General features: G+C 43.4%; 1 protein-coding gene across 1 annotated transcript; it reads left to right on the top strand.

Moving 5' to 3' along the window:
* The first annotated feature begins 272 nt into the window (after window positions 1–272).
* TMEM179 (transmembrane protein 179) lies at window positions 273–23,572 on the top strand. The gene is made up of 4 exons (XM_006271373.3): window positions 273–671; window positions 8,402–8,539; window positions 10,338–10,416; window positions 12,176–23,572. Exons 1-4 carry the CDS (start codon window positions 370–372, stop codon window positions 12,353–12,355), a joined length of 699 nt encoding a protein of 232 aa, XP_006271435.1. The 5' UTR covers window positions 273–369; the 3' UTR covers window positions 12,356–23,572.
* The last annotated feature ends 1,379 nt before the right edge of the window (window positions 23,573–24,951 follow it).

The following is a 24,951-nucleotide window of genomic DNA, read 5'->3' as shown; positions in this document are numbered from 1 at the left end:
GTCTAGAGCCTACCCAAAAGGCGTATAGAGACCTACCCATATCCATATCCGTACGCATATCTGTGTCTGCCTGTCTATATTCACAGCCCACAGACGAACCAGGCTCTGTGTCGGTGTCGGTGTGTGCGCAGCGCGCGAGGCGGAGCACGTGCGGGCGGGCGGGCGCAGCTGTAGGCGGTGTGTCCGCGCGCCCGGCGGGGCTCAGCGCTCCCGCGGCGGCTCCCAGCCCGGCCCGGCTCGGCTCGGCTCGGCGCTGCGCGGCGCGGGCGGCTCGCAGTGCGCAGCCTCTGCCCCGCTCCCCTCCCTCCTTCCCCGCCCGCCTGCGGCAGCAGCTGCAGCTCCGCGTCCCGCCGGCCCGGCCCGCGCATCATGGCGCTGAGCAATTTCCTCTTCGCGCAGTGCGTCTGCTACTTCCTGGCCTTCCTCTTCAGCTTCATCGTGGTGGTGCCGCTGGCCGAGAACGGCAACGACTTCCACGGCCGCTGCCTGCTCTTCACCGAGGGCATGTGGCTCAGCGCCAACCTGACGGTGGAGCGGCAGCGCTTCACGGTGCAGGAGTGGGGGCCCGACTCCGCCTGCCGCTTCGGCGTCTTCACCGGGCTGCTCTCGCTGCTGCTGGCGGCCGCGCAGGCCTGGCGCACCCTCTTCTTCCTCTGCAAGGGCCACGAGGAGTGAGTACCCGCCTGGGGCACGGGGAAGGGCAGCGGGGCTCAGGGGTGCCCCAGCGCCTCGCTCGCCAGGGCACGGCGGGCAGCCCCCGGGTGCGAGGCTGAGGGACACCTCTTCTCCAGTGTCCCCCGGCTCCTAGGACTCATTTGGGTGCTCTGCTCCGTGTCCCCGCCCTTGGTGCGCTTGTTTTGAACCTCCACTCCCCTCCCTGGTGTTTCCTGATTTGCCCCTGGCACTTAGTTGCAACCTTGTCTGTAGCCTGCCCGTCTGGAGGAGGCTAAAAGATTACATGGTGAGCCCACACCCCAAAGGATGACAGCTAGGCCTCTTTTCATAGATGTTATAGATGTTAGGGTCAGAAGGGACCTCAATAGATCATCAAGTCCGACCCCCTTCTTCTCCAGTTGACCCTAAGCTAGAAGCTGTCCTCATAGGTTGGGGGTCAGGCTGCTTTATCCACTTCACTCCCTCTAGTAGGGCCATTTGTAGTGATTATTCCCCTCTATTTGGCACTGAAGATCATTTTGGGCCCCCCACTGCAGAAAGGATGGGGACACGTTGCGAAGAGTTCAGCAGCAAAAAGGGTTCGAGGGCCGGGGGCGGGAGAGGCTGAGGGAACTGGCCTTGTTTTGTCTGGAGAAGAGAAGCCTGAGCCGGGATTTAATAGGAGCCTTCAGCTGGTCACCAAGAGGATGGAGCCGGGCTGTCTTGTGTAGAGTTTAGATGATGGTTTGCATGGGATGGTTTGGATAGAGATGATTCTGGCTCGGGCAGGGGGTTGGACTAGATCAGTGTTTCTCAACCAGTGGGCCACGACCTAAAAGTGGGCCACAAGAATATGTGAAAGGGTTGTGAACAAACTTTAAAAATGGTCATCTTTAAAAATGGATTCTTCTTTAAAGGTGAAAAATGTGGGAAACCATGGGTTTTCCCTTGCAGGCTGGCAGAGCTCCAGCCTGCAAAGGGCTGCTTGGGGTCCCCCATGCCCCACCCTGCACCCCACACACTGCGGGGCTGGGGGTGGGGGCAGCAGGGTGGGAGTGAGGAGCACTGGGTCTGCACTGGCCATCGATGTTTACAAGTGGGTTTTGGTACAAAAAAGGTGGAGAACCACCAGACTAGATGACCTCTGGAGGTCCCTTCCAGTCTCACTTCTCTGTGACTCTATCTGTGACTTTTCTAAGGGGTGGTGGGTAACAGGACAAGGAGCAAAGGTCTCAAGCTGAAGCCCGGGATGTTGAGGTTAGAGATGACGAAAAGCTCTCTCATTAAGAGGGCAGGGAAGCACTGGGACAGGCTGCCCAGAGACGTCGTGGAACCTCCATCCTTAGAGGCTTAAGACCTGGGTAGGCGAAGCTGTGGCTGGATTGAGATAGTTGGGGATGGGCCTATTTTAAGCAGGGGGTTAGGCAAGGTGGCCTCCTGAGGTCCCTTCCTACTCGCATTTTCTATGATTCTGTGACTGAAGCAAAGCAAATAGATCATCATTGGAATGAGTTAAAAACCACCTGTGGGGCTGTGGCATAGGAGTTTTGTGCCCACGAGCAGTGAACAGGCAGCAGCGTGGCAGAACAAAGGCTCGTTGCACGGGTGAAACAACAAGACCATTAAAAAGAAGAGAGGGTCATCGACACTGTAGGAATGAAAAGTTCAGAAGGGAGCCAGTAGATGATGATGAGTAGGGCCCTGTTGAATTCATGGTGGAAGCGGGCTGTACTGGGGATCCCTTAATCTTGCAGGATCCCTCGCAACTGCCCCACCACTGATTGGTGGAGGGCCCTGCTTGCGGTTTGCTCCTGATCAGCAGGGAAGTGAAAACCATGGTTTTAAACATGGCACCTTTTTTGCCTCCCCACTGCTGATTGGTCAAGGGGCCCCGGTGGCCCTGCTGCTTGCTGCTAACCAAAGGGGAGGCAGAAACGGTGCCATGTTTAAAACTGTGGTTTTCGCTTCCCTGCTGATCAGGAGTGAGCTACAAATGGGGACCCTCCACCAATCAGTGGTGGAGGGTAGAGGGGGCTCACAGGGGAACCTGCAGGATTAAAGGAGCCGCAGTGCAGTTCACTTCTGCCGTGAATCCAGTTGGGCCCTAAGGATGAGCCAGGAAGTCAGTGGACTCCCTCAGCGCTGCCTGACTAGAAATGCTGCTGCCAGGGCCAGGCAATTGGTTTTAAATGTTGAGTAGAGCAAGAATCAAAGGGGTGCAAGTGTACCAGTATATGCCCCTGGGATCTGCTCTTGCAGGCACTGTACCAGTATCTAGGCAAGAGGCAGCCCCTAACCCAAAGAGCTGACAGGCTAAGCAGACAGAATGATGGGAAGGGAAACAGCTGTACAAAAAGGACTGATTCAAGGTCACACAGCAGGTCACTGGTGAGCCGGGAACAGAAGGTGCATCTCCTGACTCCCAACCCATCTGCTCACATCTCCAGCAGAGTATCACTGGGCTGTGTCCGCTGGCTCCTTGGACAGACTCAAGGGCCAGTGGGTGGTATCTGGTGTGCTCTGCTCACTGCATCCTTGTTACAAACCTTGGACCAGCACTCCAGCTCCTGTTTTTTTAATTTGTCCCCAGTAATCAGTTGTCACCTTTTCTGTAGCCTCCCCACCTGACAAAGGCCAATAGGTGACTTGGTAGGCCTAGGCTCACATCTCTGAAGGTGACAAATAGGCCTGACTACCAACCTGTCTGCTCACATCTCTGGGCAGAGTTTCACTGGGCAGTGTCCTCTGGCTCCTTGGACTTGTTCGAGAGCCGGTGAACGCTGTCTGGTGTGTGCAGCTTGGTGTCCCCCCTCAGTGCACTCATTTTGAACCTTTGACCTTCACTCTCATCCCTGTTTTGTTCTTTAGTTGTCCCCCATATTGACTTGATGTGCATTTAGTAGCCCCCATATAATGGAGGGCTTTTAGTTTTACTTGGTGGGTATTATCCTATGTTCCCAATGCACATCAAATAGGCCTGGCTCCCAACCTGGTGCCCTGCTTACGAGGCCTCCCAGCTGTGCTAAGACATGTTTTACACCTCTGTTATCACCCTACAGCTTGCAGCCAGTAGGGTGAGCACATTCCTGTAGTCAGCTACTGACTTGATCACTCTGAATTCTCACAGACACTTTCAAGCTGTGCACTGAGTTGCTGCTAAGAAGACAGTGCTCACTGCTAAATGCCGCGTGAGCCAACGGAGTAGATCAAAAGATGGGGGTAAATGGTGAACAACCAAAAAACTGTCTGGAATTATTCCATGGCGCTAAACTCAGGGCCTCACTGTTAGGGCACTCACTATACCATTATCTAGGTAAGAGGCAGTCCTGGCCCCAAAGAACTTGCAGGCTAAGCAGACAAAACAGTGGGATAACAAGGGCACAAAAAAGCTGCAAACTGCAGCTGCTGCTTTGCCCTGCCCTGTCCCCAGTTGAGGCCTCCTTGTCTGGGGATGGCTCCAGGGATCCAGCTGTCCCTTGCTGGATCCTGCCATCTGCAGTGGGTGGCAGGATGAGATTCCTGATGGGGGGCAAGGCCTCTGGCCACAAGGTGGGTCCTTCCCCTAGTCTGGCTTTGTCCTCCCCCCCCCCATGTGTGGATCCAGGCAGGCATGGAGGACTTCCAAAGCTAGGTCTGCCACCTACCCTGTGTCACTCTGGAAGGGGCCCTCCAGTTGGCTCATGGATGGGCAGAGGCTTTGCATCACCAGAACAGCACAAAGGGCTGGGGAGGTTCCTGCCTGTGGTCTGGGGGTGGTCTGAGATTCCATATGCTAGACGAGCTGAGTTTCAGGGCACCTGTGTGCTCCCCTTTCTTGCCTCTGTCAGTAAATACCATGCAGCGCATGTGTCTGAGAACCTCTGAATTCAAGACAATTGTTTATTGGGTCTTTAACATTTCCCCCAATTCTGGATCCACTTTCTTGGCTTGTATGGCAGTTAGCAGCAAGCCTGGTCTTCTCAGCAGCCACGTGGTGCATAGCTTAGAAGTGTTGGTAATGATTCAGCGACCGAGTTGGTAGCTGACGACCAGCAGCATTCTGAGTTGACTGGCTGCAAAGTGTAGGGTAACTACAGATGTGCCAGAGATGCCTTATAACTGCTGAGCGACCTAGTGGGCAGGGTTAGGAATCAGGAAACCTGCCTTCTTTTCCAAGCTTGCTAGTAACCTTTTGTGTCATCTCAAATCAATCCTTTTTGTGCAATTGTTTCCCTTCTCATTGTTTTGCCTGCTTAGTTTCTAAGTTCTTTGGGGGCAGGGACTGCCCCTAGATAATGGTACACTGCCCTGTACAGCGGGGCTCTGGGTTTGGTTGGGGCCCCAGAGCACTGTAATAATACTGTGGAAATAATAGCATTGAAGTTCATTTTCTATCTCCCAGGTATTCTCTCTCTAGCCATCCTCAGTCCATCTGATATTAAGCTGGCCCTAGCAGATTTGCAGTAGAACAATGGAAAGTTGGCCTAGGATTGAAACACCCAATAATAAGGGTTGCCAGCCTATGGCATGTGCATCACAAATGCCACAGACAGCCTCTGCATGTGGGGAGGAGACAGGCAGGAAAACAGAGCAGCAGATGAGGCAGGTAACACAGGGTGGGGAGCAGAAAGCAAAGCAGCAGATCTGGCAGGAAGCACAGGGTAAGTAGGAGAAAGCAGAGCAACAGATTGGTCAGGGGAAGGGGATTAGAATGGCATGCCTAGTTTGTGACCTTCCCTGTCCCACTGTCCTATAAGATCAAAGTGTAAGAGGAAAATTTTAATATACTTTAGCAGGGGAAAAGTTTGTTTTTTAAAAAAGAAATAAACTTTAAGTAGTTACAGAAATATGGTTGAGTTTTTCAGTTCATTTTTTAAAATCACTTAAAAAAGTCTCTGAATGCTGGATTTTGGACAAGATATGCATGATGTCTCGCCTGTTTTCAAATACGGGTATTTATTCTGGTTAGCTGGGCAGGTCTTTATAGAAAATTGTTCTTTTTATGTGTAGCTTAAGGCTCTCTCGCATTCCCTCTGAACATTAGTCTTTGACTAGTGCTCTTCATAGTTTATAAAATGTTCTATCAGGTAAAAAAGGAGCTAGAAGACTGCTTTATGTGTGAAAACTGAGCTAAAGCATGTTGCCCTAATTAAATATGCTAGCTTGAAATCTTATGAGATTAAAACAGGACGGTATTTAGCCTGTCTAATAAAACACGGGGAGAGAAAAGTTCCACCTTGCACTCAGATCTAACACTGCAAATCTAAAATGCAAGAGTAGCATCCCAAGTGAAATACTGCTGGTGTAACCATGAGCAAATGCCCCTTCATATTTCAAATATGCATAAATGACTGATCTTGAAAATGGTCCTGTGTTTTTGGAGAGGTTGGGGATCTTGGACTTTTTGGGCATCATAAATGATGACCATGTTTCCTCATTGGAGGTAGTTCAGGAAGGAGTAATTCCCTTGCATCCTCTGAGGTTGATAGATCCTTTGCCATTGACTTCATTGGAACAGGATCATGACTCATTGAAAATGTACAAGGATATTCAGCTTGCTGAATAATTTAGGAGGTGTCCATTGACAGTCAGGGGCCTGGAGCTACAAAAATGACTATAAACAGAGAATTGGGTGAAGACAGAAAGGAGACTATTACCTAGGTCAGTGAAAAGATTGTCTGGATATGGGGGGCTGCGCACACGCCTATCTTTTGTCAAGGGTACATGATTTGTTTGAGGGTGAGTTGGGAAGACCTGAAGCAAGTAGGCTTTCTAGTTGGTCAGAGTTGCTTGGTTATCTGCACAGCACAGCATTGTGCCATGTAGCCATTCCCGGGGATGCACACATGGTAAGAATTACAGCCTTTGCTAGCTAGCTGTCAAACTGTATAGTGATTGGCCTTACAAAACCATTTCTGTTCTGGTGATATTATTATCTCCAGTGGTACTTCACATTTTTATATAGGGGATATCTCTGAAGACTTTACTACTTTTAAAGCCAGAATTCAGTAGTAAAACATGCCCACTCTATCCAGTTTTAGAGGCTATAACAAACACCATGAAAATAGATAGGAGTCAGGGCAGGACATTACACAAAGCTGTCATATGCTCATTCTGGCTGTCTCCACTAAGTGGATGAGCCTTTGCTTTCTACACTAGACCCAAATCAAAGTCCACTGAAGTCAATGGAAAGACTCCTGGTGATGCACCAATATCCTGTGGATTAGCTAGCCTCTTGCTGGGTCTTCTGCTGTGCATTTGAAAAGTCAATCATTTATCTCTCTCTTTTTTATAACTGGCATATTATTTTGGATTTTGGAATTTCCTATATAGAAGCAATAGCACTGTACAACTTGTATGAGTTTAATTTTGATTGTGGGCAAGGTGAAATATGCACAGAATTAAAGGCCTGGGATACCTCACTCCCAAATCTAGGTCTGCCACAGAATCCTTGTGTAGGCTTCAGGCCAGTCACTGCAATTATTTTGCTCTTCCCTGAGTCCTTAGTCTAATATGGAAATAGATATGTTATTTTTTCTGCTTAACAGGATGTTCTCATGATTAATTGGCTTGCATTTTAAAGTTGAAAAGCACCCTGTTCATCTCAAGCATTCATCATTTGTATTTAATTTTCTCATTACCAAACAATAACACATGTAAGTCGACACGTTAGAGCCTGCTTCTATGGAATGAACGGCAAAACTCTCCTGATTTTTGGTAGAAGCAGGATCTGGGCCTAGGCATAAATGCCCCAAGCTACACAGCTCCTTCCTCAACAACATGCCATGCTGAAATACTGCTCCTTGAAGACCCTAAACTGCTAGACAGCATGATGATCTCAGGTTAGACACTGTCCTTGATCCTCGCATGGAAAGCAGGAAGAATATCCTTTGAGTTTTTTGACGAGAAACTGACTTCAGTGGGTGCCACATGGACTCCCACATGGGAGCAAGGGATGCATTTTCTGGGCCAGGCTCTGTGCAGATGCAGTATAGATAAGGCCCAGGGCTCCCTATCTTCTCCACCACCCAGAGGAGCCCCATAAACATTGGTTCCAGGCTTGTTCTTGCTTTTTGCCCATCCTGTTCAAGCATTTTACATTAGCACCCTAGGCAGTCAGATGCAAAGCATATGCTTGATGCCTGCCCTGGGTTCTAAATGGCAGAGCAGAGCAGTGTCACAGGGGGTCAAATCCTCAGATGACATGAACTGAGTTATCTCAGTATTCATCTGATCCAGCTTTCCATGTATACTACACATATGGGCAGAGCCCTGTCCTATGATGCCAGCAATGTTAAGTTTAGTTGATTAAAATAATTATAGTTATCAGTAGTATTTTGCTTTATTTTTAGTTTTCTTATCATAGGCAATTTTTGTCCCAATTATCATTTTAGTCATGAAATAATTTTAGTTCCACTTACTACATAATTTGAGCTAATGACATTTATTTTAACAATGGTGATTTTCATCATTAGAGCTAATGAAAGCTATGCTGTATGAGAGCAATCACACAGCTCCGTATTTACGATTTAGAGTCCTATCTTCCTATGTTAAAAAAATAAGCAGAAGAGCCTAAGAGGTAAGGATAATGAGAAGCAACCTCATAACCTTAGTTTGTCAATTGTATGAGGTGCTCTTAATTAAATCAGATGTATTTCTAATGGGCACTGGTATCTTACATATGTGCCCAGTGCATGCTACTTCAAGAGACTGCTGATGCTGTATTTCAGCTGTTTATGAGTTACATTTTTCTTCCCTTTTATTGCAGCTCTTTCTTTTATGCTTTCCTGAATCTGCTGATCAGCGCCTTTGTGGTTTTTGTCATCTTTATTGCCAGCACTATAGTGAGTGTTGGATTTAACATGTGGTGTGATGCTATTACCGAAAAAGGAAGCATGCCAAATAGGTTAGTATTGAAGATTACAGTTCCTTTTTCATATGTACCCAGATAAACAGAAGTATTACAAAATGTAGTTATTAAACGCATGGAGAGCAAGCAAGAAAAGGTATTCATGATATGAAGGTCATTTATGGTCTGGTTTCTAGACTGGGATCCAAACAGCAAAAAACTTTCCTTTAATCTCCATGGGGAAACAAAATGATCAGTTATTTCTGTGATTGGACTACTAGGGAGTAGTCACGTGCGAAAATTCAAGAATGCCAAATAGAGGTTAGTATGATTTCAAAAGGAAACATTCATGACTGCTATTTAATGAGGGAGGGGGTGTGGTCCAGTGATCAGAGCTGGGGACTGGGAGTCAGGACTCCTGAGTTCCTGTCCTAGGTCTGCAGCTGACCCACTGTATGCCTCCAGACAAGTTATTTATCCTTTCTGTACCTCCATGGACCCATCTGTAAAATGGGCATAAACATATTCTTTTCATAGTGGTGGTGTTAAAATTTCCACCACCTGGAGACCTGTTTGAAGGTACTACATAAAGTGCAAAATACTGCTGATCAGCATTGTCATAAAATGTACAAGCTATTCAGTTAATAAAACAATCTAATGCGTACCATCAATGGTTGGGTTCAGTATAGGAGGCAGAGGATAGTTCGAGATGAATTATAGTAGCAAACAAATAACAATGAGCTGGTAGGAAAAGGTGACATTTTATGTCATATGATATTGAATAACAGTACTACTGAAGCATACATTTATGTTTTGCATTGTCATATGTTGTAAAATGCCATAGTAAATGTTCTGTTTAGGGCGGCAACGATTAATCGAATTATTCGAATATTCGGTTAAAAATTCTATCTCGATTACAAAAAAACGCCTAATCGAATATTCGGATAAGAATCCAAGATGGCCGACACCACTGACCAGGACAGAGAAGAGGCTTCAGAAATCAACCAAGAGATAGAAAGACCACCTCAAAATCCTGGGATTTTTTTCACAGCACCAGTAAAAGTCCGAGTTTATTTGTAAAATCAGTAGGCAGCCTCTCTCTTACCATCACAGTATCTTCTCCTTGCTGGAACATCCGAAACAAACACCCACACAATCCCTTCTTCTGACGTTTTCCCTGATGATGTCAAAAGGTAATGGAGGCTCCTGTGCTTTGTTTTGGCTAGGGGTGAAAGGAACAGCTGGGGTAATGCCAAACGTGTGTTGGGGTGGGGATAGGGGGAGAGAAAGGGGTGGGTGTTGGAAGAGGAGGGTTTCAAACTTATTAATGATGTTATATTATAACAATTACATTTTTCAGAAGACCACTGCTCACTTAGGGTTAAATGTAGATTTTCTCTACTCTCCAAAAAAAAAAAAAAAAACCCCAAAAAACCCCAAAACCCCCCCCCCAAATATTCAATGCTTATTTTACCTTTATTTTAGAGTAAATTGGCAACCAACCCAAGTATTGCAATCATTGATTACTGTATATTGCACTATGAGTTTGAAACTTGCAGCCTTTATTTCTGTTTAGGATAAAGGAAGGTGACTAGAACTGACTTCACAGTTTGCTCTAGGAGTAGTCTTAAGATAAAAAAAAAATCCTGTATTTATTTCAATGATAACAAAGTAATTTCTTTAATGATGGTGTCATATTCGTGTGTTTTTATAGTGATGAGGTTTTGCTCTTAGAAATCCATTGTGGCTAGGATAATGCTTAAATGTTTGGGTTTTTTTTCATCCTATGCTTAGCTGATCGTTTGGAATCTCTGAAATAATTTTCTTTTCTTCCCCTAATGCCTGCCTCTGGTAGCTGTGAAGAATTACAGGATGTTGATCTTGAACTAAATTTAGAAAACTCTGCCTTCTATGACCAGTTTGCTATTGCACAGGTAGGTCAGAATAGGATCCCACAATATGCTAGTTAACTTGTGCTATTTGTGCATTTGTCTAGGGCCATAGGAGCTGATTGAACTGATCCATTGAAACTGACGAGAATTATCCATAGATGTCAGTGAGTGCTGAACCAGGAGCTATGTGTCACATTAGTTTTACATTAAAAATAGTTATGGATGTTGAATTTACATCTACTGCTGTTATTATTTGTTACTTCATGTTTCAGTGCCACCACATGTTCTGGAAGCTGCCAGTTTAGCCAGATTGAAAAAGGGATTGGACAAATTCTTGGAGGAAAGTGGCATCGGTAGTGATTGAACATGGGTGCGAGGGGCACAGCCTCTGAATCAGAACTTCCTAGACCTTAGGGCTAGGAACAGAAATTACACTTAAACTGGTATAAGTGATTGGAAACGGGTTCAAATTTGTAACACAACAGAAGTTCAGGGCACATAAACTGCTTTCAAAATGGCTGAAACCAGTTTAAGATCAACCTGGATGGACGTAGTATCAGACTTACTGTTTTAGGTTAAATTAGTTTATTGAACTTCTGTCCCAGACCCTCTCCAGTTTCAAGTTAACTCGGTTCCCCCAAGATCCCAGGATGCTTTGCACCTCCCCTTAAACCCTCTGTTACAGGGTGGGTGGACTAGCCTTGGCCCAAGCTGTCTGCTCCAGCCCAGCAGGGAGGCTGCTCTAGCATCCCTGGGCTTCTAGCCCAAGTCACTGCAGGCATGTGGCTGTGTTTCCAGAATCAAAAGTGAATGTCTGTTTACTTGCTTAGCATTTCTATCTACACAGCTTAGAGTAGACTCTAACGTGTGAAGACTGAATCAATTCAACTTTAGGTTTTTTGACTGTCTTTATTTAGCCTAGATGTGAGGGGTTGCAAGTGAGAGAGGAACAGTGGGAGGGAGAAAACAACCCTGTTCATACCCAGTTCGCTCTCCCTTGCAGCATCCACTCTCTGCCACTGTGTGACATAGGAGACAGGGCCAGATGGACCAATGGCCTGACCCAGAATATGGCAATTCTTATGTTCTTATAGGATCTATCCTGCATAAAATCAAGTACCCGCCTTATCCAGCAAAACTGGTCTATGAACAGTTTCTGATCACTTAAACCAGGTTATGTGTAATGTCGGTCCCTAACCCTGGAGTGAGTTGCTCTTACTTTCTAGAATGGAAAGGTTTTTAATTCACAAAAACTTTAGTGAGACTGGAAGACAGTTTCCTTTCCAGCTCTACACAGGTTGTTTTACAAATTCCTCCCATCCCCTTAAGCAGATAGTCACTGGAACAAACTTCAAATCACATACTATTGCCACCTCTACAGTAAGATAGAGTTCAACATGCTTTTAATAGCACATGTTACAGTTTTGCTTAGACACACACCTGTCATGTTCATTTAGTTCCTTCATTTATGATTTTTTCCCTGAGAGACGAGGATTCATAGATTCACGGATTCATAGATTGTAAGAGGCTGGAAGGGACCTCATGAGATCATAGGGTCCAGCCCCCTTGCATTAGGGATAGAAAGTTAATGCTGTGATTTCTAGTGTATTCTGTTCTTTTTGATTTTGAATAAGAGGTCACAAGCCTAAAAAGGTTGAGAAACACTGGGCTCATTCTCTTTATTTGGTATGAATTGGCCTAGCTCCATTGGAAGTTGTCCATCTGAGGACCTGGCCCTTTACTGTGTGTTGGCTTTATCCTTATAAAACATATTAATCTCTCCCCCATCTCTTCTGTCTAGTTTGGTTTCTGGGCTGCTTGGCTGACTTGGCTGGGAATTACCATCCTGGCCTTCCTGAAGGTTTATCATAACTACAGACAGGAGGACCTTCTAGATAGCCTGATCCATGAGAAGGAGCTGTTGCTAGGAAGATCCTCTTCACGAACCTCTTTGCAGGATGAGAAAAGCGGCATGATCTAACATGCTAAGTGCAGGTTGTAAATTTTAAAACTCAGCATTGCAAGTTAAAGTCAAGTAAGAGAATTGAGTGTGTGAGATCATTGCCTTTCTGAACAGAAATTTAATCTGGAATTGCACAGTCCTTTACTAAGAAATCGTTAACAGACCTATTTCTGTTAAGATATAGACAATGAACTGTATGCTGTGCCATTGATTGACTTACTTTGTTGCATGTATTGGAATCTGTTGCTATTGGAGATCTTACATGCTTTCCTTGCCCGTTGTGAGAAGGGAATTGTACTAGCAAAATTATGTGGGGCCAACCTTTTTGGCAGGTGTGCCACAAATTAGCCCTGTGCCCTCCCCGAGTGCCATTATAGTCCCCTTCCCTTACCCATTTAAGCTGCTCTGCTTTCTGTTCCCTGCCCCGAGCTTCTTGCCCTGTCTGCTGCTCTGCTTTCTGCTTCCTGCCCTGTATTTCCTGCCCACCCTGCTACTCTGCTTTCTGCCCTACCTGCCATTGTGCTACCTGCCCCATCCCTGATCTGTGTACCACACGCAGAGGTTGCGTGTGCCACACGTGGCCTGCATGGTGCAAGTTGGCCACTCCTGTTCTAGACTGCCTCTTTAGTGTTTTCTGTACCATGGTTTTAACAGAATTTTAGCTAGCATTGCTCTGATCCAAGACCAGACAGGGCCTTTGTTACCTCATTTGCTGAATTTGGACACAAGGCTGATGGTTTTGTATTCCTGCTCATTGGATTTGGTTTAGAGCATGTGGAGTGGGGTTCTTAGGTAGATTCTTCATATTTGCTAGTTATGGTGAACTGCGTAAAACAGTTGCTACAGTGTCTTGAAAATACTATCTTATGGAAAGATTGTAGAAAATAGTTATGCTCATGTTTTATCCTAGACTTTGGCATGGCTAACATTTATCAGTGCTTTGTAAAATGTATTATTGGCAATAGCTAAAGCTTGCATAGTAAGAAGATTTTCTTAATATACAATATTAATGCTTGCTCATTCACATGATCCCTGAGACTATATTTTATTCCACTTGAGTATTAGAGTTTCTTCTGCTATTTATCTCCTGTAAGGTATGCACAATTGTTATAAGCAGCTGCATATTAGAGGTATGTATATATCTATCAGCACAGTGAACAGTAAACACAGCTTGGTAATTATATAGCTGGCCCATCTGTCAGTTGGGCTCTTCTTTCTAGCTTTAGCTGAGAATTGTAGGGCTCCTTATTTCTACCTTGAAAAGGGAAAAAAAACCATTAAAAATAAAACCTACTTAGCGAATGTCATGAAGTTAATTTTACTTGGAAGGTACCCAGATGACAGGGTGATATCATTGGGAGGTGAGATGATAGGGTGATAGGCAAGAAAACCCAAAACTAGATCAAGCAGTTAAGAATAGTGATAAATTGGATGAGTCCAGAATTTTCATGCCAGAGAATTGAGTGCCTTGCTAACATCCACGTAATAATTATCAGGCACAATATGAATCTGTAGCCCAGTTTACTAGAGAGCTTCAGCAAACACTTACCTTTATGCACGGGAATAGTCCCACTGAGTTTTAGCTGGACTGCTCAGTGCTTAAGTGAAGCACTGGTTTAAATGCTCTGCTGGATCAGAGCCTGAAGGCATTGTAGCCATCCAGAGTATATAGTTTTGTTGAATACATCTTGCTGAGTTTCCAAGAATCCAAGAGCCAAATTGTTCCCAGGCAATGGAGAAATCTATTTTGGGTAATGTGGAACTACATTAATTTTGCATTTGGAGGAATTGTCCTTGGGAAATTGCAAATTTCAGAGTTCTAAGTGGTTCCCGGAGTCCAGACCTATCTACACAGAGAAATTGTTCCTTTGCTTTGATTCTTTCCAGAATTGAGCACATTTCCCTTAGAGCTTTAGTATCATGGTGTTCTGTAGCTGCAACTTCACATCAGGGGAAGGTTTCAAGAAGATGGAGTTGGAGACCAAATATATTAATGCCAGATCGAGGCTTAAAGTGAAAGGGTCATCCATCAAGTCCCTTCAGCACATTTCATGAATGTGATAATACTGTTGATTTCTTCAGTACTATTTGTATGCCCAAAGTAAGAGTCATTTTTTAGCAACTTGCTGGATGGAGCTAGAGTTAATATTTTTCCTATGGAGCTTGGGGAACAGTGATGCCATAAGCAGCAAGAGTCTCCCCAACATCTCCCCCTCAAGGCACCAGACTGTCATGCTGGAAGTGTTTCTAAGGGGTCTGAGAGGAGAAAATGCTGCTGTGTTGTTGAGGATCTCCTCTGTGGCTCCACCCTGTCCCCTGTCCTGCAGTTGCAGGGCCCATTCACTCCAGTCTGTTCTCAAAAGAAGAGTGCAATATTTGACTCATAATTTATAGGAAGCTTAATGTTTGATGATAGAGTAAGCATAGGATTTCAAAAGAGCATGAGAGAGGCAGGATCCCAAATCTGACTGAAATTCAGTAAGGCCCCCACTTCAGGTTCTCTGAAAATCTCAGCCTTAATCTCTGTAATACAAACAGGTGAGTCAACTCCCCTGTTTATCTAAGCCAACTTGCTTTCAAAACTTTGTGATGGCTACTTAGGTTATGTATGCTGCTGTGGTGAACTGGCTGTGCCCCCAGAAACATGCTTACACACACTGTGCTGCTCTCTGTGGGCTGCCTCCTAAACTGTGAGCCTCAGCGCTGCATCCAGGCTAATGAGCAATGCTGAATGAGCCAGTTAGCGCACCTGCCAGCTAATTAGTGGGCCTGCTGTGCTAGGTATTCTGGGTTACACTGCTTCTGATATTGGAGGCATCCCACCCACAGTGTTGTGTGTGTCATGGTATCCCTGCAGCTCACAGGCATTTTACTGTGCAGAGAAAGCCTTTATGAGCCTTGTCAGACCCTATGCTGTAAGCAGAACAAACATTAATCAGCTTAGTGCTGTTCAGCTTAGTGAAGCAGTCATGTGGTAAGGCAAAAAACCTGCTTTAAACTGCCCCTCACATGCACAGCTGTGACTTGCCCCTAGAGGCTAGGTGAGCAGAGGCAGGACCTAGGAGCTGGGGGAGGACAGTTTTGCTGCTTCTGCTCGGCAGAGCAAGTGCTGCAGCTCCAGAGTGCCTGGCAGTTGTGGTGCCTCACTGTCCCTCAGATTGGCTCTGCTCCCAGCTCTAGTGAGCCAGTCTGCGGGGGAGAGAGGGGAGAAGAGCACTGGCTCCCCACTGCTGCTCGTACCAGCTCTCTTTCTGGTGTGGGTAGACCAAATCAGCTCAAGAAGGGGGTGGGGGGGAGGCACTGCTTCCCTACTGCTACTCACACTGGTGGAGAGCAGAGCCAGTGTTAATAACAGTGGGGAGGCGGTGCACCGCCCCATGCTTGGACTGGCTCGGAGCTGGGTGCTTGGAGCTGGTCCAAGTGGTGGTGGGAGCCATCATGACTACCAGGTGCTCTGGGACTGTGGTGCTCGCTCCACCAGAGGTGCCCACTGCCTCCTGGGATGCTGGAGGACTTCAACTTGGGCAGAAAAGCTGTGGATAGTGGCCACAAGTCAATGAAACAAGAGTAAAATTAGATGGATTAAAGAGAATCCTGCCATGGAGTGATGTAACATCAAGCCAAATAATGAGTGCTTTAAGCCACTTAAAAGGTGTTAATGTGCAGCCAGTCCAGCCAGAAGCTGCCTCAAGTTACCATGGAACAAGGCCCTATTGCTTGAGGGTATTATCCTCCCTTTCTATTGCCCTTGAGTTTCAACATGTGGCTCATTGAGCCAAATATTGAATTTTAAGCTAGCTTGTCAGGAAAAAAAGATGCTGAAGCTCTGCTCTGGACCCAGCAACAAATTCACTTCTACATTGTTCATTTCCCTTCCTTTGACCACCTTTACATAATGCTTCATACCAAGAAGACAGAGGACAGAGTTTAGAAGCCATCAAATTAACCAAGCTAGTCTAAAGGAAGGGGAAGTTTTCATCCAGATTGTCACAAAGAGTTTAGTTGTAACCTCTCTAGGACCCAGGGGGTGGGGGGCAAATAGTTTTTTCTTTGCACTTGTGACTAATTGCAGATGGTGAAAAAACTCTGTGCCAGCTCATAATCTAAATCTGAAGTATCCAAGCCAAAATAGGTCTGCTGAGGTAAGGGCCAGGACTGTAAACATGTCCCTGTGTCAGAATGGCAACTTGATTTTATGGTATTGGTATCACAGCATTCTACACTCTATTTTTATTATATAAACTGCCAATCAGTGTTGAGTGGACTTTGATAATAATGCCATATTATACATCAGATGTCTTTGATATTTCAGAGGCATATCTAATTTGCATTCTCCAAAATTATGCTGGAGACGCCAGCTGTTAGCCAGGTTATACAGTAAATGTAACAAGAAATGAAGATCTTCTCTTTTCCCTTTTGGAGTGTGGTAAGAGGTTTTTGCCATTGCTTCTTCCCTAGATTTCTACTGTTACTGCCCATAACAGATACCAGAAGTGTGTATATACTAGAATAGACTAGTTAAGAATGCGGATTGCTTTTATACTGCTGATATAGTCATTATAGTTAAAATCAGACTCAAGGGCCATAAGTAGGCCTGTGTAAAATGGTTGATAATAGCATGATAGAGTTTATATGAAACTTTATTTATGAAAATGCAAATTGTCACTATTCTGTTGCATCCCTCCACAATAGCAACAGTGTATTGATGCACAAGAAACCTACCAAATCAGATACATTCCAGATGCTGTAGCTTTCACCCTTGCTCTTTTCCTGTTCACTCTTTGGCACTATTGATTTTCTGTGTTGAGAAATCCTGTCTAGAAAAATCTGACCTAGCTCAAAAATAGCAAAAATATTGTAGTTTCCTTAAAAGAGAACAAAGGGAAAATAATTTAGAACAGTGCACTTTTAAAAGAGCTTCAAGGCTTGTGGATTCTTATTCCTTAAATATCCAAAGAACCAGCAGTGTTTTGCTTGTGAAGTTCCCGTGGCATCATAGACATGCTTTGGACATTGAGGGGTGCATCATGATTTTGAGGATGCTACATATTAATTCCTTAGAGAAATATGTAAGTAACAAATGGGGAAGGCTTATCTAAGCATGTCTTTATGAAACTGTTTAGTATCAGAGATGTTGTTTATATATGTATATAACCTATACAGACACGTATATACATATAAATGTGTGCCATGCAAAATGGGTTGTTAGGTTAATGCCTGTGGTTATACTATGAGATGGGTGTAAAATATCATTAGATTGCATGTCATATTAGTTGTTGGGTAGCCTTAATTTTCTGTGCTGTCTTTTTTCTCACTTGATATCTCTATGAGTTATCACACAGCTTCAGTGATAGGAACAGTTGTCTGTCTTCACTTGTACAGGGATTTTATGATTTATAAAAGATAGTAATATATAGTTAAAGGGAATTACAAGAAGAACACACTTTACTTTGTTTGGTTGTGTTACATCTGTTTTAGGTCAAAACGTGAGAATCCTATATTCCTTTGGAACAAAGTTCCTAATGTAATGTAAAGTTGGTTGGTCTAGGGACATAGGCAGACAAGGTTCTTTGGGTAAATCTGATATCTTTTATTAGATGAACTAAAATAGTTTGGTCTAATAAAAGATATCAGATTTACCCAAAGACCCTTATCTATCTAATGTAATGTATTTTGACTCCTAGCTGTCTATTGACTTTTTGATGTAGCTGAGTAACTAATGCTAATACAAAATGGAGACACATTGGAGTCAGCTAGTTCAAATATTTTCTTAAAAGCCTAACCCTTCAGTTGCCAAAAATCACTAAAACTGTCTAGCGCAAATCATAAGATTTCAGCTCAAAACAAGTTGCAGGTTTTTGTAAATAATAGTAAATCATTTATAGAGAAAAAATAATGTAATTTATTGAAGAAAGATTTATTTTTAATAAGATTGCAGATTGGTAGCAATTGAGAGGAGAGAACCCATTGTAACACTTATTCGTGTTAGCTGATCTGACGACAGAATCTCAAACCAGATTTTTTCTGATGTAAACTGTTGTAGATTCATTCAGGTCTGCAGACTTATGCTGATTTACATCACCTGAGAATCTGGCCCTTTCTGTTTAAAGTTATACTGAATCCATTTGAATACATGGTCATTTTGTTTGTCACATGCCCTTCACAGTTATATGTTCAGATGTTTGGTTACAAGGTCAGGGGCTCTTGTGCTAATTAACTGCAATTGATGACTAATCTGGACAGTCTCTAAAGACTAATTATGTGCAGCTTTGGCCATCAAGACCTTTTTGAACATACTTGTTTTCTTCCTGTGGAGACGGCTCATTTATAGTATACTCCAAAACCTGCTGAAGTCAAGCAAAGGTTTTCCGCCACCTTCAGTGGGTTTCGGGTCAGGGCCTGATCCTGTATTTTTGTGCACTTGAAGTCCCGTTGATGTAAGTAGGGAAAATAGGGCTCGCAAAGAATCCAGGTCTAGACTTTCAGTTATATGGAGCCTGTACTGTATTTCAACTCTCAGAAATTCTGGCAGCTTCACACTCCCTTAGTGTGGCTGCTAGCAGTTAGCCTCTGCTGATTTTTGGGATGCAAGAAATTAATGACCAACTGCCACCATGCTAAAAATTGATTTTCTGCATCATCTTTAAACCCATATGTCCACATAGCTGTTTTCTAAAAAGTACAATATAAAAGGAGAGACCTCAAAACCAGAGTGATCTGCCATCTATGCAGTGCAAACCAGGGAATGCAGATCCTGTACTCTGTGGTGATCTGGTGTGTAAGCAGATGCCTTGTTTATAATTTACCTCCTCCCATGCCAACATCCCAAACTTCCTATATAAATGTTACTGCTGCCTGACTGGGGTCTCCCGTGTCTTAATAGCAGCAAGAGTTTGGCTGATCATAGAGAGTGGTCAAAACTGTGGTCTTTTATGAAGGTTTGTCTTGGGATTGTGGTGAACTTTTGTTTCTTCTTGCCCTGCGTGCAAATACAGTTGCATTCCTGGGAAAGTTCATAGCTGGATCTTGAGAGTAAATCTGCATCTAGGACCAATCCATAACGTTTGCTGATGCAAATGCTCTGTTTGCTCTAATTAGCATGATTGCTTTTCAAGGAAAGGCTCTGGAGACTGCTGTGCCCTTTTCATACATGTGCTCTGGCCAAGAAGACCAGCTTATAGACATCCGGTTTTTACTCTTGCAGGCAGTGAGAAAATGTTCCTGTAACTAACCAGGTTGGGAATCTGGTATTAAAATTATTTCTGTCCATGATTTTCTACATTTCTTTCCTATTCTTTCTTTGCTAGAAAGAAAGAGCCTTTCTTACATTGTCTTTTAGTCTTGACAGACATGGGTTTGGGTATATCTCAAACATTTGCATTTTTCTTAAAGTGACCAGATCATAATCAATTGTTGTTCTTCCTAACACTGTGTTTCTAGCTGAGAAGGATCAGGCAGCTTTTTAACTCTTTCAAAAACCTTTGTCATGGTGTCTGAGATGTTAAATAACATATCCACATAATTTATTACACAAAGTATTTCATCCAGCTCAACCATGGAGCTGTTTGGCAGACAATACCTAAGGATTTTATTTACTTGGAGAAGTATTTATAGCAGTGCTTCTTCGCAGAATTCTGTTAAGTGAAGCTTTAGTTGTATTTGTTAAGGACAAGAATGTAAATGTATAGAAGGATTCATGTGAATGTATGTACACTGATTTCTGTACTTTTCTACCTCTCATAGTTGTCTAAAGCAACTTGGGTTTTCCATGATTGAAAGCACCTAAGTGACTTAGAAGCCTAGGTCCCATTTTCAAAGGTAACTTGAGTTTCAAAGATGGCAAATTGAGTTTGTTGGTTTAGTATTTGAACAGGAAGGGTACAAACGCACCTTTGTTTTGGCCCAAGCCAAATTTAAAAGTGTTCAGTGTTTCTTTGAAAATGAAAGAACATAATGTTTTATTCACCTGACCCATGGGTAGAACAATGACGTTGGAGACTTAGTTCCAGTGCCTTCCCCGGTATGGGGGGATTCAGACCATATCCATGACCGACCAGAAAATTGCCCTAACCACCTGGCTATAGAGGATCCTGAAGCTGGATCCTCTTCTGTCCCTTTTGTTGAAGCTGTTAGACAGTGTAAAGCACTATTTTTTCTCACCTACCACATGCCCCCAAATAAAGCATGCACTTTGGTTTTGAAAGGCAGAATGTAGAAAAAAAGACTTTTCTAGAGTCCTGGCTTAGAACGATCTTTTTCATGAAAGTGCTACAGGATGGCTACCAGGTTCATCCTGGGACAGCAAGCAAGAGGGATGGAGTGAAGTCTTAACCCTTTCATAGCTGTGTTCAAATTGGCGGTCATTTTTGACTGCTTATTTGGCTGCTCAGCCAACAAACTGTTGCTGATTTTGAGAGTGGCTGTGAAGGAGTTAACACTGGACTCCACCCCTCCTGCTTTGTGCCCAGTAGAGAAGCTGGAAGCCATCTTTCAGCACAGTGTCACCATACTTCTCTTCCTCCATGGTTCTACTTTAGTGAAGAAAAATTAACCTTCCCTCTTAAGACATGTGCCCCAATTTTGGAGGGCTGTTTTCTGGGGAGAGGCATGCCCAGAATGCCCTCTATTAGGAAGATAAGGGCAGTCTTCTGTGCTGTGCTAAATATGGGTTCACAAGCAGCGGAGGTATATTGAACTTAGGTCTCCTATGTCCTACACGAGTGCTCTAATCACTGGGATGTTGGGGTGCTCCCACAACTGGCAGTTTTGTGAATCTAGCTCCCATTTTTCCCCTTTTTTTGGTCAGTTGAGGAAAGGATGTGGCAATTTGACTCACATTTATGAATAGCTTTTGGATGGCCAGAACTGTATTTTCTGAGCAAGGTTTATTATTCATTAAATATTTTTGCCTACCTCTGCTTCTCTGACCCTTAGGGTCTTTTGAAAATGTTATCTCTGTCCTTGTTTCACTTTCGTATAAGTCCACTGAAGTCATGGGTAGAAAAATCTCATGCACAGAAGCTACCACTGGCATTTCTTCAGTGATACCAATTAAGTTAGGTTAGTGGACTATTAGACCCACAGATTTTTAAGGCAAAAGGAATCTCTCTCAATTGTCTGTCATGATCTTTTCTGTAATACCGTCTCTAGAACTTCACCCAGTAATTCCTGCCATGGAAGAAATTATTTTTCCCTATCATGTATGTGAACATGAACAAGTCCAATAATTTGTGGTTGAAATGGGGTATATCTTTTACTAGACATCAGGTCTTGATTTAAAGAGTCCAAGTGATGGCATATTAACCATTTCCCTTGTTAAGTTTTTACAGTGGTTTTAACCCTTACTGTTAAAAAGTGTTAAATGTTGACTTCAATGATACATGATCATATCCCCAAAGCCAAGAATCACTCTTCTTGTTATATCAAGATCATAATTTAACAAAATCCTTTTGCAAATGACTTCAAACAGCTCCTGCTGTGCAGTATCTGTGTAAAAATGACTTCAGTAGAGTTCACAACCACTGCAGAAGCATGGCATTGCACAATCAACCCATTGAAGGAGGGTAGGAAATCCAGAAGGTTTGGGGTATTGATTCTGAAGGTACCTTGAGGATGTTAAGAAGCAGTGAAGATTTGCCCCCAGCATGCTTTTACTCGTCTTATTCAAATAATATATGAACCAAGCGAATGCTTTGTTTCCCAGCCCAAACTGTGCGATATAGAAATCAATAGATTGTGATCTACTGCACTGTGATAAAAGGTTTCTGCAGGCTTATTTAAAAAAATGATAGCACTGACATCTCCTTCCCCTGGCTCATTTCATCTTTAAAAACATTCCCGCAAACCTTACAGCGGGTTTTATTGACATTGAGCTGATTAAGCCTTATTTCTTGTATCTCTTTCTATTTGAGACAGGACCTGGTAAGGGGCACTAGAGAGTGCAGCATCCACTAAGTCAGAAGAAAAACTAATAGCAAAGAAAATTGTTAGCCTGTTTCACATGAGGAATCTGAACATTCAGATGAAGTTTCCAATTCTCTGTAGATAAACTGGCATTCACTTCAGGCTTAGCTTTGTCCTTGTGGTCACTGCAGATCCAAATCCAATAGCTTTACATATCGAAGGGTGAATGAACCTTTTGGAAGAGTGCACTCATCTGCACATAGCTTTGATAATTCATTAGCAGGTACGCTGAGCATGGACATAGTAAAACTCATGGAAATAGCACTTTTTTGAGTGAACAAACTGAAATCTTTCTCACTGATAGTCTCTGAAAGCTCTGCCTTTAACTTTGGCAATTCAGTATACTAAGAAATAATGCCTGGCTGGCCCCTCAACATCATATAGCTGTTGATTTATGGAGTAAAACAGCAAGTTGTGCCAAATCACTGTAAATTTGCCATTATGAACAAATAAAACATTAACAAACTGATTGTAGACTTAAAGGATCAGTCTTTAGTGTGATACTGCCTGCAAAGATTTAAACTGTATTTTTATTGCTTATGTCCAATGCAGAGCCTGAATGAATTTGAGCCTCTTCTAAATATATTGTCTTGTGATTTATACAGTTGTGAGCTATGGCCTTTTTCTTGTATCAATTTAGAAAGAAAACCCCTTTGAAAATGTACATTAACGTTATTTAATCGTGCTAAAGCTGTCCTGCTAAATTGATGATTTGGGACAAAATATTACCATTTTTATCTCTAAAAGCAAAAGAGGGTCAGATCCTTTGCTGGTGTTTATGGATTAGCTCCTCTTTCCTTGGAGCTATACCATTTTATACCAGTTGATGATATATCCCCCAAATTTCTAAATATTAGCATTCATGCTTTGTATTATCTGTTGTGATATTTAATACCTGCTGATCTGGGAGAGAGATTGCATGCACTTCACAGAACCACCAAGTCTGAATAAGCTTTATTGTTGTTGATTTATACAGTCTTGAAAGGAAGTCATTTTCTTACATGTGGAAGATCATGGTTACTCTTGTTTAAATATAATGCTTTGTAAACAATTGGTAAAATGATTATAATAGGCCTGATTCTTCTCCTAGTAAAACCAGTAGCAAAACTGGCACTGGTTGTGAGGGGAGCAGAATTGGGCTCAGTATAAGTAAAATATTCTAGTATAATTGATATTGAATTAATGTGTTTTCTATTGAATGCTTTATGCTGGAAAGTGCATTGGGCTTTTATGATTTAGTTCTATATACAAATAAATTCTTTGAAAAATCAACGTTGTTCATGCCTGCCTTTTGGAATTTAATGTTTATATAAAGATCGCATTTTTAACTCCTGAAGTCCTTGAAATCAGTGGAGATATCCTAATATTTGTGTTTTTTCACTGTTTGAATTCCCTGTCTCCTTCAGAAGTGCTCCACTTTGTGTTTATTAGGAGCCTGCAGTGTTGAAAACACATTGGTCACTCACACTAGCCAACCTGGTCTATACAGATATTGTTGCTACTGCTGCATACTTCTTTGAGGCCTTTGCAAAACTCACGATTTGGTCTTCTACCTATACTCACTTCAGCTGAGAAGAACATTCACCTTAGGATCATTGCTGAGACAGATGCACCTTCCAAGCAGTTGAGGGTGAGACTGTGGTTAAAAAGAGCAACATCACATATATCCTGACACTACTGCTCCAGGATTCATCCATTGTCCCCAGCCAACCTGCGATCCTTGTGTGCCAACTATTACTTGTGGGTCCTATAAATCTACAACCAAAGGAAAAATGGGCATTGCAATTTCAGCACACTGTGAAGCACTAAATAAGTGCTCAATTCAGTAGGCCCAGGGTGTGAAGGAGGTCCAGGGTCTGAACCATAGGGAGCCAATTTTGTGGTAGTCCTTGGAGAATCATCTAGTCACCTGATACTAGCATCCCTCTTTCCAAATGCTAAGTTGCATCGGATGACAGCTAATGCCACTGTAATAGTGACACCTCCTCCATTAGCTAATCCAGTGGAACATGAGAGAGAACCTGGGGAACTAGGATTAAAACCAAGTATTCTTTTGAGATGTTTGCCAGTGAAGAGCTAGGGCTCTGGTTGCATTAAGTTCACTGGAGCCGTTGAGAATGTGCTGTCACCTAATTCCTTTGGACATCCCACAATGTCATAATATTTATATATTTTCCTAGCATTTTTTCCTTGTAATCAGTTGCTGTAATTGTGTTGTGTTTAATATTCATGAAGAAGCGAGCTGAAGTCCATGCAATTACAAACAGTAAGCCAGCTAACCATTTTCTCCATAGTGCGAAAATATTAGGAACCGTGAGGTTGTCTCCAGACCCATATTGGTCCGTGTTAGTCATATTGGTGATATGCATGACTTGGAGGCCCCATCTACACATTCCACTGAAGATGTGATTAACCAGTCACCTGGCCACATGGTATTCAATTATTAGCACAATAAAAAGAGGAATAAGCAACAAAGTTATTCCTCAAAATATTTGTAATAACTTTATAGCTATTTTCTATCACACCATTAATTGAATGTGTGGCCAGGGGCCCCTGTGGCTGGGAGCCCCATCAGGTGATTGGAGCTCCCAGCTGCAGGGCCCCACATGCACCACCCAAGCCTGGGAGCTCCCAGTTGATGCTGGCTCACA

The sequence above is a fragment of the Alligator mississippiensis genome, chromosome 2 (genome assembly GCF_030867095.1).
Source record: "Alligator mississippiensis isolate rAllMis1 chromosome 2, rAllMis1, whole genome shotgun sequence".
Lineage (NCBI taxonomy): Eukaryota > Metazoa > Chordata > Crocodylia > Alligatoridae > Alligator > Alligator mississippiensis.
This window is presented reverse-complemented; position numbering and strand designations above follow the sequence as displayed.

Excerpts from the sequence above, each read along its gene's own strand:
- TMEM179 (XM_006271373.3), top strand. The coding sequence starts at position 370 with ATGGCGCTGAGCAATTTCCTCTTCGCGCAGTGCGTCTGCTACTTCCTG. Across the intron at positions 8,540-10,337 it reads AAAGGAAGCATGCCAAATAG|CTGTGAAGAATTACAGGATG; the intron begins GTTAGTATTGAA and ends TGCCTCTGGTAG. Across the intron at positions 10,417-12,175 it reads ACCAGTTTGCTATTGCACAG|TTTGGTTTCTGGGCTGCTTG; the intron begins GTAGGTCAGAAT and ends TCTTCTGTCTAG.